The sequence below is a fragment of the Mauremys reevesii genome, linkage group 13, assembly GCF_016161935.1.
Source record: "Mauremys reevesii isolate NIE-2019 linkage group 13, ASM1616193v1, whole genome shotgun sequence".
Lineage (NCBI taxonomy): Eukaryota > Metazoa > Chordata > Testudines > Geoemydidae > Mauremys > Mauremys reevesii.
The window spans coordinates 34,059,783-34,072,992 of record NC_052635.1 but is presented as its reverse complement, the minus strand read 5'-3'; the positions used below and the strand labels follow the sequence as shown (position 1 = coordinate 34,072,992).

At 48.1% G+C, this 13,210-nt stretch overlaps 1 protein-coding gene across 1 annotated transcript; it reads left to right on the top strand.

Moving 5' to 3' along the window:
• The first annotated feature begins 2,504 nt into the window (after window positions 1-2,504).
• Window positions 2,505-2,937, top strand: LOC120381215 (small nuclear ribonucleoprotein Sm D1-like). Its single transcript, XM_039499356.1, has one exon. It carries the CDS (start codon window positions 2,505-2,507, stop codon window positions 2,862-2,864), a length of 360 nt encoding a protein of 119 aa, XP_039355290.1. The 3' UTR covers window positions 2,865-2,937.
• The last annotated feature ends 10,273 nt before the right edge of the window (window positions 2,938-13,210 follow it).

Genomic DNA, 13,210 nt, shown 5'->3' with positions numbered 1-13,210 from the left:
GTCCTGATATTGAGTTCCCTATGGGCTACAGCTTGAGGCAAGCACAGGTTTGCTGAACCTGCAGGTCTGCAGCATCTCTGTTTGATGGTCTGAGAAACACAAGCATCTCCTGCTGCACATCCCTCTCCTTGGGTGAAAATCAGGACGGGGGTGGGGGGTAATAGGAGCCTATATAAGAAAAAGACCCAGAAATCAGGACTGTCTCTATAATCTTGGGACATCTGGTCACCCTACCTGCGCCTTTCTCCTCTCCCCTCTCTCCTTCTCTATGCTGTCTGCAAGGGTGATCCTCTGGGTCCTGTGCTCATTCTCTGAGGGAGCACTGGCTTGTAGGATCTCATGGAACATGTCATCCCATGTCCTCTTCTTTCTCCTCCTTATCTGGCTCAAGTGTTCTGTGGCTGTGGAGGGGAAGACCCTCAAGGCCACAGTGCCAGCAGCTGAAGATACAACACACAGAGGTACCCGTGTCAGCGTATACATGACAGAAATCAAAACTTAAGCTACTGAACTCACTCCACTTGATCCATACACGCTGTAAGCACTACATTCTCACTTCTCCTTGGGATTGATGCAGCCTGGTGCTAGTCACAGCACCAGTCATGGTGAATATGGCTCTCTGGAAGGTTTGGGAAATGAGAGGGAATAGCTCGCTTGCATGATTCTAGTAATATATGGCAATGGAACTGAATACTGGCACTGTTTTCCACAGGGAACAGTGATTTTTAGCTGACATCTCCCTCCTGAGGGTAGCAGAGGCAGAGAGAGCACAGTGGCTGCTGGCATTCCGATGCCGCCAGGGCCTGTACACTGCTAGCCTGGGTACTGCAATGGTGCCTGCTGAAGTAATCACTGAGTGGCATGGGAAAGTGTCCTACAACAGATGGCTTGCAGATCTTTGTAAGACTAGCAGGTCTACAGCTCAGCCCCAGATTGATTGTTGACCTCCCTGGCCTTCTGGTGTGCCTCCTTGCCTTTCCTGCAGCATTGCTGCTGGGCTCTGTTGTAGCCCTTCTCCTGTATCCCCCAAGCAATCTGCTCATAGATGTCCATGTTTCTACATCTGGGTCAGAGCTGTGCCTGCACAGCCTCTTCTCTCCATAGACCCAGAAGATCCAATATCTCCTGTCTACTCCATGCAGGAGCATGTCCGGAGTGTGTAGCTGGGCAGTTGCCCTCAACAGTGGAGAGCGGCTAGATGTGCTCACCAAGCCAGGCAACCAGGAAAAAGAATTCCAAAAATTCACAGGGCTTTAAAGAGGAGGGATGGCTTCCTGTCAACTAACCCTAGGCAGCAGAGTTCACAACCGTGACCAGAGAGGCCAGGGTGGGGCATTGTGGGACAGCTCCTGGAGGTCAGTAAAAGTCATTGAAAGCAATGCAGTGTCCGCGCTGTCACTTCATTGGCCTAACAACATCGACTATGACTCGCCGCTGCTCGGGGAGGTGGTATTTTTAAGTCTGCATAGTGGGGCACTTATGTTGGTGGGAGCCAAATGTAAGTGAAGACACATCCATAGCTAGGTTGACGTAAGTATGGATGTGAACAGCTGTGCTGCTGCAGCACTTCAGTGCAGACACTACCTACGTCAATGGTGGGGTTCTCCTGTCGCCATAGATAATCCACCTCCCCAAGAGGAGGTAGCTAGGGTGATAGAGGAATTCTTCCATCGACATACCACTGTCTACATGGGGACATAGGTTGACTTAACACCTCCACTGAGGGGTGTGGATTTTTCACACCCCTGACCAACATAGATAAACCAACCTAATGTTCTAGTGTAGCCCAGGCCTCAGTCTTGGCATTTCAAAGAACTAATCTGCTATTATGCTCCAATTTTAACAGAAGTGTTATTCATATAACCTTGGCGTGCTTTCCTTTATGGTGTTTCGCATGTTAGAGAAACAATAATGAACTCTGTTGTTCAATATTATTCCTTCAGCTCCCATCACATGGCTACCAGCCAGCACAGTACCTCTATTGTTGGGCTGTGTCATGCTCACACAAGTGCCATGTGCCTAAAGGGCTACGACGTGGGAAAGCAAGAAGAGATTGTGCTTTGTCCTATCAGAGGCTGGTTGAGTGGTGGCATAATATATTTATACAAAGGACAATGAGGACTGTAAACCTGTCAGATAGAGACAGAATTAAGAGCAAAGAATCTGCTTTCTTGAAAACAATGGCAATAAAGATCCATTTTCACCTCCTATATAGAAGGATCCTCCCTACAATAAAATATTGAGGCAGCATCAGAATCAAGCCCACAAACCCTGCCTCCAGCAGTGGCAGCCCACACATCGCATGCATGCACTCTTGTGCAGTACCCTTGTGCAAGGCCCCCTCACTGGGCAAGAGTAAAGAGGTTTTTGCCCATCTTTCACCGAGCGCTGGAGCGGCCTGGTCTGAGGCCTCCGCACCGAGCTCAATTTTTTTCCTCTCCCCGTTGCCGGAATTGCCGCTCTATGGTCCCGGCCGGCTGGCCTGACGCTCCCGCTCCGCCGCCATGAAGCTCGTGAGGTTTCTAATGAAATTGAGTCATGAGACTGTGACCATTGAACTGAAGAATGAAACACAGGTGCATGGAACAATCACTGGAGTGGATGTCAGTATGAATACACATCTTAAAGCTGTGAAAATGACACTGAAGAACAGAGAGCCTGTACAGTTGGAGACATTGAGTATTCGGGGAAATAATATTCGATACGTCATTCTGCCAGACAGTTTGCCTCTGGATACCTTGCTAGTGGATGTTGAACCAAAAGTCAAATCCAAGAAAAGGGAAGCAGTTGCAGGAAGAGGCCGTGGCAGAGGTCGGGGCAGAGGCCGTGGCCGTGGCAGAGGAAGAGGGGGACCTAGGCGATAACTTCTCTCAAACCACAGATACATGTTACAAAATTCTAAGCAGTCTGATATTTTTTGTACAGGTTTTGTTTACAATGTCGCTTTTTAATAAACACAAATGTGGAGAAAAAAAAGAAAAAAAACCACTCTGTTTCTGGAGTTAGCTCTGCGGTGAGGTAATCAGCAGGTTTCTACACGGGCAATCCCAGTGCTTTGAACTTTACCAATCTTCCTTTTATCCAATATGCCTTTGAGTCGTTCAGACTAATATAATAGCAACATTATTAGAATAATACCTGACTGTCTGAAACCCTTCTTTTATTAAGGCTTTGGGGTCCTCTGGCATTTTTTGTAAAATCAATTCTTTAAGTGGCTCGGTGAATAGGGCACTGGATGAGGACTCAAAAAACCCACGTAGGCTCTAATCCTAGCTCTTCCAGCCAGGGGCAGCTCTAGCCTTTTTGTGGCCCCAAGCACGGCAGGCGGGTTGCCTTCAGTGGCTTGCCTGCGGGAGGTCCCCGGTCCCACGGATTCGGCGGCTTGCCTGCGGGAAGTCTGCTGGTCCCGCGGCTTCGGCGTACCTGCTGCCAAATTGCCGCCGAATCCGCGGGACCGGCGGACCTCCCCGGGGCGGCTCTAGGAATTTGGCCACCCCAAGCACGCCAGTCCCACGGCTCTGGGGGACCTCTTGCAGACGTGCCTGCAGATGGTCGGCTGGTCCCGCGGCTCCGGTGGAGCATCCGCAGTCATTCCTGTGGGAGGTCCACCGGAGCCGTGGGACCAGTGGACCCTCCGCAGTCATTCCTGCGGGAGGTCCACTGGAGCCACGGGACCAGCGGCTCCGGTGGACCTCCCGCAGGCATGACTGCGGAAGGTCCGCCGGAGCCGCCTGCCGCTCTCCCAGCAAAATGCCACCCCAAGCGCGCGCTTGGCGCGCTGGGGTCTACAGCTGGCCCTGGACCTCCCACAGGCAAGCCACCGAAGGTTGCCTGACTGCCACCCTCGCAGGGACCAGCAGGGCGCCCCCCATGGCTTGCTGCCCCAGGCACGCGCTTGGAGTGCTGGTGCCTGGAGTCGCCGCTGCTTCCAGCAAGCTGCTGCATGACCGTAGGTAACTCAGTGTCTGACTTTGTGCCTCTGTTTCCCCTGCCTTTACTTGTATAATCTGTTTAGATCGTGAGCCCTTTGGAGCAGGAGCTCTCTCTGGTTGTATAGCACTTGGCCCAACAGGGCAGGAATTAGATTGGGGCTTCTTGGTGCTACTGTAAAATGGTGATATGGAGAAAATCAGGACATATGTAGATATTTACTCAACAACATTTATGATATATATGTAGGCCCTGATCCTGCAAACAGTTACTCCTGTTCTTAACTTTATGCATGGGAGAAGTCCTGTGGAAATCAATAGGATTCCTCCCACAGGTAGACTATGCACATGCACTACTGGCTGTAGGACTGGAGCCTGTCTTAGTACCAATGGCTTTGGAGTAATAAATGTTTGAGGCACTGAGCTTACAAACATGGAGAGGGATAGCTCAGTGGTTTGAGCATTGGCCTGTTAAACCCAAGATTGTGAGCTCAATCCTTGAGGGGGCCATTTAGGGAACTGGGGCAAAATTTTGTCTGGGGATTGGTCCTGCTTTGAGCAGGGGGTGGGACTAGATGATCTTCTAAGGTCCCTTCCAACCCTGATAGTCTATGAAATATTTATGCATATGGTTAACTTGACCTCTATGAATAATCCCATTGACATAGCATGCTTAAAATTAAGCATGTGCTTAAATCTTTGTAGGATCAGGGCTCCAGACTGTAAGCCCTCTGGGGCACTTGCCTGCACATTGCCTTCCACAATGGGGGCTTTGAGCACTGATTGGGTCTCCAGGTGTTACTGGAATACAAATAATAATGAGTAGGAGCTTGTGAGGCTCAGTGAAGAATCTTCTTGCCTTTGCTTCCCAAAGCCTGTTTCAAATCTCCTGCCAAGCCTTAGAGCTCAAACCCCATACATAGAGAGAGACAAATGGGTTTTTCCCACCAGCGTCATCAAACTACAACTATTCTGTGGTTCCACTTTATAAACTCTCCACAGAAACCAATTATTGCTGGCGAAGAGCTAACCACCATTGGCATATGTGAAAACTTGGCTCACCTCTGGTTCTGTATGCAGTGCTGAGCCTGCAATGCAGTAACAGGGGAGCAAGGCTGCAGTGCTTTCCATTATATGCCAAAAGGGTATCTGCCTGGGGGGAAGTTAAAGGTCCTGGGATTTTTTTTTTAAACAAACAGGAAATAAATCCCAGCATCCTTGTCAACATTCCCTCTCTGGACAACCCTGATCCTAATGTCCAAGGCTGCCTGGAAGCTACCGCTGAACACATAAATGGTTGATGTGTTTGCCTATGTATTCAGTGCACTTAACTGCACTGACATGCATTTAGTATGGAAGGCACCACCTAAAATCCAATGATAGTCTACTTCTCCTGCCAAGATTTTCATAAGCACCTGTACTGATTCTGGGTTCTTCAGATTTTGGATGCTCAATTTGCGACATTTAAAGGAGCTTGATTTTCAGAGGGCAGGTGATCAACAACTTCTACAAATCAAACCCCTTCAAAGTGTCTGAAGCTGGGCATCCAAAATTGAGGCATCCAAAATAGTTAATCACTTTTGAAAACTGTGGCCTACTTTAGTTGCTAGGGTTTTTTTTGTTTGTTTTAAATAAGCCCAGAAAGTCAGAAGTAATAAGAGATGGAGGAATCCCAGGGGGGGAGTGATTTGGGTTTTTCAAGATCATAGACTGGGTTGAAGCTTTGCAAAATCCAGACCAGAAATAGTTTTGCTGGACCCTGATTGCATGTATCAGAACCCCCTTCCTCCCCTCGCCCCTTCCTCAGTTTCCAGGGGTGGCAGAGAAATCGGGTAAATGGTTCTGTTTCTGCCCATCTGAATAAATTAAAACTTTCCATTTTCTTCATTAAAGAAATAGCAAGTGTATTGCTCTGCACCTTTTCCCTGCTTCTGTCACCTCCAGAAAAGCTCTTACCCAATACCAGGCACTATTTGAGGAAGCAGAGATTAAGTAAGAGGCAGCAGCCGGGGACATATGATGCTGCATTTAGAAACTGCCTCTCTGGTTGACAGCAACTCCCGTAAATGACCCCCATGTACGGGGGGAACATCAGCTCCCTCCCTCTCTGAAGTTCCCTTGCAAACGCTTGCACCATTCACTTTTTGTGTCTACAATGCTCCTTCTTGCGCAACAGCAGGGGAATGGAGAGGCGGAAGGAACAGGCTGGGCAGGGAGATCTGGGGGTGGGGTGGACTAAGGTATCCAAGTAAGTGACAGGAGACCCTCTTTGCAGCTTGTGCAACCAATGTGTGTGCCGAGAGATCCCAGTGCCCGGGCTCAGGATGGAAGCAGCTTTCCTGTTAGCTACATGCCGTGAGAAGGAAAGGAGAAGTGAAGCCCCTTTGGTAACAGGAAGACATTGAGGAGAAGGCAACGCCCAGCCCAGGCTGCACAGGCCCTGCCCCTTCCCCTCATTGGATGCACCTTCTGCATTGCGTGTCTCTGTCGGTCACAAAGAGCTCGCAGTCATCCACCACGGGGCTAATGACTGGTATCTGTGTCTCAAGTGAGGCAGTCTCAAGACGCATTCTTGAGTGCCTTACCCAGCAGCCCAGGGGCAATTCCAGAGGCCAGTTTCTCAACCCAGGTGCAGCTATTATTTTTTTTTGAATGAGTCTAATAAAGTAATAATTAAGTTCATGTTGAACAATGGCAGGAGATAAAGAGGCAGGCAGAGCCCCCTCTGAATCTTTATTCCCATTGCATCAAAGATGGCCTGAATTTAGTGCAAGGGAAGGGTGCTGCTTAGCCAGGGAGACTGAAGCCCACAGAACAGATGGCATCCAGCCATATGGCAAGTTTTTGCCCCATTAATGTGCCTCCTCCCTGATCTTAAGGGATCACGCCTAGGAATGAGGGAATAATTTAAGGCTTGATCCAGTTCCCACTGTGATATTTCCATTGACTTCAGTGGGCACTGGCTCAGGCTCCTAATCTTTGATCTCTGCTGTCAGCAAGGAAGCCAGTTATTGCCCGCTGAGCTGGTGGATGTAGTGATGTGTGATACTCATCCCCTAGGGAATGGATGGAGATCAGCAAACGCTTGTCATATATGCCACTGAACAGCCGTCATGGGGTAAAACTTGTTGTCTACTAAATGCAGGCATGTTTCTGGAAATCTGCCTGTAATTGGATGTGCAAAATGTCCATCCAATTTTCACACAGAATTTGTGCTCATTGCTGCAGTTGTGGTTGTGAATGGATAAATAAATGCATTCAGTGACCCGATATACAGTCATCATCATATTTTTGGCACTTACTTTTAAGCACCCTAAGCGCTATGAATATCAGGCCCAAAATATGCCAACCCTTCACTAGTTTACGATGTACCACAATGAGGTTTAAAGTGGACTTGCTCAACATTTTGGGGATAGGACTAGGGTGACCAGATGTCCCAATTTTATAGGGACAGTCCCGATATTTGGAGCTTTTCCTTATATAGGCACCTATTACCCCCCCACCCCCTGTCCCGATTTTTCACACTTGCTATCTGGTCAGCCTAGATAGGACTGCAGGGCTGACATCGAGATGAAAAATGGCAAACCTCATTGTCACTTTTGTCAGCTTTCTAGATGTTTCCTCAAGTCTTTTAAATACAGCAATTCTCCTCCATTTAGTGGGCACTTTTTGAGCCTCCTTTGGTATCTAATTGTCATTGACAGATGTGATCTCCTGATCTCCAGTCCTGAAGGAGCACCCCTTTCATTTATGAAGCAGACTGGGATGTCTTGCTTGAGGGGTGTGTGTGTGTGTGTGTGTGTGTGTGTGTGTGTGTGTGTGTGTGTGTGTTCTGAAAGGGGCATGGCCTGAAATCAACTCATCAGCTGCTGAGCAAACGCCTGCAACACAGGGCACCTTCAACTCTCATTTAAGTGGGTGGATGTTGAGAGCACTCAACCCCTCACAGGAGTACTCAGATGTTGCAGGATTGAGCTCCAAAAAAGCTGATTCCATTGCTGTGGCTGGACAATCGATAACATTCCCAGTTAGCCCATGGCTGCACCAGGCACATTATTATGATTTATTAATTTGTGTTACCATAGTGCAGTGGCTCTCAAAGTTTTGTATTGGTGACCTCTTTCACATAGCAAGCCTCTGAGTGAGACCCTCCCCCGCCCCCGCTTTATAAATTAAAAACACTTTGTATATATTTAACACCATTATAAATGCTGGAGGCAAAGTGGGGTTTGGAGTGGAGGTTGACAGCTTGCAACCCCTGTGTAATAACCTCGCGACCCCGAGTTTGAGAACCCCAGCCAAGTGCCTGTTTTCATGAAGTGCAGGCTGTTTCTGAATGTGTCGGCGCCAGCATTGCGATGTGACTGAGTCAAACATACAGACCCAGTGGCTGGATTTTTTGCAGAAGTCTTGGCTAATTTTTAGACCATTAGTAACATGTAGCCGTAGAAGATAAGATGATGAACAGGGCAATCAAACCTCATGCTGCAGGGTGCAAAGAGTTCATCTGCCCATCTTAAGGCAGAATTATTTTCCCCATGTACAGGTTGCACAATGACAGAGGTGCATTATTGAGGGGGCGTTTGAAGTGGCAGGTGTGGGTCACTGCAGGAAGCAAGATATCAGTGTTGACAGACCCGTGGTTTGACCCAGACGAGAATGGCAAATACTTTGTTCCGGTATTTTATAAAAGGAAATTATATAATTATCCTGCAAACAGCAGCCTCACCCCTGGTTTACACAAATTTCCACCAAGAGTATCAAGGGGGAAATCATGGTCTAGTAGTTTATAGCACAAGACTAACAGCCAGCATTCTATTCCCAGCTCTCTGTGCTTCAGTTTCACCATTTGTAAGCAGCATGCCAACATTTTTACGGCTGACTTAGAACAACGCTTCCTCAGCTCTCATCCCCTAATGCCCCTACTCTACTTGTGCTACATTGATGACGTCTTCATCATCTGGACCCATGGGAAAGAGGCCCTTGAGGAATTCCACTAGGATTTCAACAATTTCCACCCCACCATCAACCTCAGCCTGGATCAGTCCACACAAAAGATCCACTTCCTAGACACTACAGTGCAAATAAGCAATGGTCACATAAACACCACCCTATACCGGAAACCTACTGACCGCTATACTTACCTACATGCCTTCAGCTTTCATCCAGACTGCATCACATGATCCATTGTCTACTGCCAAGCTCTAAGATACAACCACATTTGCTCCAATCCCTCAGACAGAGACAAGCACCTACAAGATCTCTATCAAGCGTTCTTAAAACTCTGGTGAAGTGAAGAAACAGATTGACAGAGCCAGAAGGGTACCCAGAAGTCACTTACTACAGGACAGGCCCAACAAAGAAAGTAACAGAATGCCACTAGCTGTCATCTTCAGCCCCCAACTAAAACCTCTCCAGGGCATCATCAAGGATCTACAACCTATCCTGAAGGATGATCCCTCACTCTCGCAGACCTTGGGATACAGGCCAGTCATCACTTACAGACAGCTCCCCAGCCTGAAGCAAATACTCACCAGCAACTAAACACCACACAACAAAAACACTGACCCAGGAACCTAACCCTGCAACAAACCCCGTTGCCAACTCTGTCCACATATCTATTCAAGGGACACCATCACAGGACCTAACCACATCAGCCACACCATCAGGGGCTTGTTTACCTGCACATCTACCAATGTGATATATGCCATCATGTGCCACCAGTGCCCCTCTGACATGTACATTGGCCAAACCGGATAGTCTCTATGCAAAAGAATAAATGGACACAAATCAGACGTCAAGAATTATAACAGAGGTCGGCAACCTTTCAGAAGTGGTGTGCCGAGTCTTCATTTATTCACTCTAGTTTAAGGTTTTGCATGCCAGTAATGCATTTTAACGGTTTTAGAAGGTCTCTTTCTATAAGTCTATAATATATAACTAAACTATTGTTGTATGTAAAGTAAATAAGGTTTTAAAAGTGTTTAAGAAGCTTCATTTAAAATTAAATTAAAATGCAGAGCCCCCCGGACCGGTGGCCAGGACTCAGGCAGTGCAAGTGCCACTGAAAATCAGCTCGCGTGCTGTTTTTGGCACGCGGGCCATAGGTTGCCTACCGTTGATCTAAATGGACCGTCCATATAGATTTTGCCCTTTCTGGCTTCCATCTCTCCCTGCAATATTGATCCACACAAACACCCCAGATACTTTCCAAGTTCAGAAGACGGTAGCGTGTGCATTTAAGGAAAAGCAGCGACTGTACCAGCAACAGGGCGCCGGGGAACGGGGGACACTGCTACCACAAAAAGGAGCATTAGGAGGTTCTTTCAAATGAACCTGTGCACTGAATACTCTTATTGACACAGTGCCCAGGGGAGTTTCAGCTTCTCCCTTTCGGTGATGCCAGTGGCTCAGAGAAGCAGCTCAGCTGCAACTCCTGACGTGAAACTGACACAGCAGGGACTGGAGCTCTCAGAAGTGGCCCTTAAGACCCAGGTCCCTGCTGCCCAAAAACCTCATATGGCTGCTTCTAGGGACCACTGCACTCCCCACTGCCTTCCCCTTTGAGATGCAGATCCCCTGTGATGCAAGACCTACCCAGATCACTCTGCAGTTTGCACATTTTAAACCTGAACTCTCCTGGGGGCTGAAAGCTGCCCAGACGGGGGGCCACTCTCGCCTGAGCTGAAGTGCCACTGTGTTAGGATGCACAGGCACAGCAAGAGCCTCCCTGTCTCCATCTGCTCTTTCCAGAGGCTGCAAAACCCTTCCAGCCCCACCGCTGCCCGGCTGGCTCAGGGGCGCTGGGGGCACAGCCCCCTCCTGGGCTGATGAAGTGCCAGAGAAGGGGAGAGGAGAGTGGGAGCATGAGGCGGCAGCGGGGCCATGCAAAGACGGGGGCCAGTTGCGACTTTCAGCGCCTTGCACCAGTCCAGGCTCCTCTTTTAAAGTCCAGGGGCCAGGAGAGAGTCGCACAAGTCACTCATGCAGCATCTGGGAGCCCTAACACAGCTGCTTCCCAGAGCCCAGTCTCCCCGAGCCCCGTGGGCAGGGGCTTTGGAACTCACATCCAAGATCACCGAGGTGCCTTTCCGGTGCCCCATGGGAAAGAATCCCTGGCCGGCGGCTGCTTACCCTTCCTGGAGGAACTCCCTGTCGGAGAGCAGCAGGCTGAGTGAGGCCGGTAGCCGGGACCCCAGACTGGCAGTGGGCTGAGCCGCTCAGCCCGCCGCTGCTCTGGGGTCCTGGACGCCGGCCCCACTCAGCCCACTGCCGGCCTGGGGTCCCAGCCACTGGCCCTGCTCAGCCTGCTGCTGGGCTGGGGTTTCTTTTACCGGGACCTTGGCTGGCAGCAGCGTGCTATTAAAAATCGGCTCGCATGCCAGCTTTGGTAGGTTGCCGACCCCTGAATTATAACATTAAAAAACCAGTCGGAGAACACTTCAGTCTCCCTGGACACTCAATAACAGACTTAAAAGTGGCAATTCTTCAACAAAAAAACTTCAAAAACAGACTCCAGTGAGAAACTGCGGAACTGGAATTAGTTTGAAAACTGGACACAATCAAATTAGGCCTGAATAAAGACTGGGAGTGGATAGGTCACTACAAAAAGTACTTTCCCCATATTAATTTCCCCCTACTGTTACTCACTCCTTGTCAACTGTTTGAAAGGGGCCCCCCTTATTACATTGGCCTCATTACCACTACAAACGTGATTTTTCCTCCCTTGGTATTCTACTGTTGAGAATAGCCCACTTCCACTTTAATTGAATTGTCTCGTTAGCACTGACCCCCCCATCACACTTGGTAAGGCAACTCCCATCTTTTCATGTACTGTGTATATATACCTGCCTACTGTATTTTCCACTCCGTGCCAGGGCTGCCCAGAGGATTGAGGGGGCCTGGGGCAAAGCAATTTCGGGGGGCCCTTCCATAAAAAAAAAGCTGCAATACTATAGAATACTATATTCTTGTGGTGGCCCCTGTGGGGTCCAGGGCCTGGGGCAAATTGCCCCACTTGCCCCCCCCCCCCCCGGGCAGCCCTGCTCCGTGCATCTGATGAAGTGGGTTTTAGCCCATGAAAGCTTATGCCCAAATAAATGTGTTAGTCTCTAAGGCGCCACAGGTACTCCTTGTTGTTTATACTGTTCTTGTTAGTTTTGCAGAGGTGTTTTGAAGCATAATTAATGTTTGTAAAACACTTTGAGATTTTCAGATGGGAGGCACTAGAGAAGGACAAAGGTGGTAGTAGTATTATGAACATGATTGCTTAATAGTCAGATGTACATGGGTCAACCATAACAGTTAAAAGAGGGGAGCTTTTCCTCAGCAGTCTTTGGAGGATCAGGCTATCTGGTGAAACAGGTGGTCTTCTCATTTTGGCCTCCTTAAAACATAACATTGGGAGTCAGTTTCAGAGTCAGGCAAAACTAAACAATCCTGCATACGAGTGAAAAGTACAGAAAGCTCTTTGCTGTATTTCCCATTCAGTCTTTAGGCATTTGCCTCTTAATATGTGTGTGCTTATTAGCTGGAGATGGGAATTAACATGCATAATTGTGAGCTATTTCCCTAGAGAGTAAAAATGATGGCATCTACCTTTGAAATAATTTTACCAGACAGAAGGTGAAGCTGAATTTTGCAAAATTAGGCCCTATTTAGTAAATGTTGTGGGTCAGTATTTTTAAAGCAGCCACCATCCAGACTCTACGTTTGTGTCTATAATTTTTTGTACATGCAAAGCCCACATTTGCGCACACAATCCAGGCCCATATTTTCAGCATAGTGCATACACAAGGGTTTAGACATTTGTTTACACTGCTCCCAGTTTTGCTTGCAATCTAGTAACAGCCCACCTAAGTGACTAGGTAGCCATGTCTGTATACATGCAAATTACTAGTTATGCAAGTGCACACCATTACTCGATTTGTACATGACATTGCAGTAATTGCAGATGCAAATTAGATGCACAAATGCATGCATATAGTTCTGAAAATTTGGGCCTACATTTTTATGTGCAAATGTGAGGTTTGCCCACATAAAGGTGCATGTGAACATTTGAAAATGTGCCTCTTTACAGTTGCTGTGTACATTTGCCTTCAGTCTAGGAGTCAATATATGTCAATCTGATTTGGGAAGCACTCCTTGAAAATCAGGACTAATTTTTCCATTGCTCATTAACCATGCCAGGGTTAGGTGAACAATCCACAACAAACAATTTGTTAGGTGCTTTTAACCCTTTTCCTCTTTACAAACTGAGCTGGACTGTGGAATCTCACAGT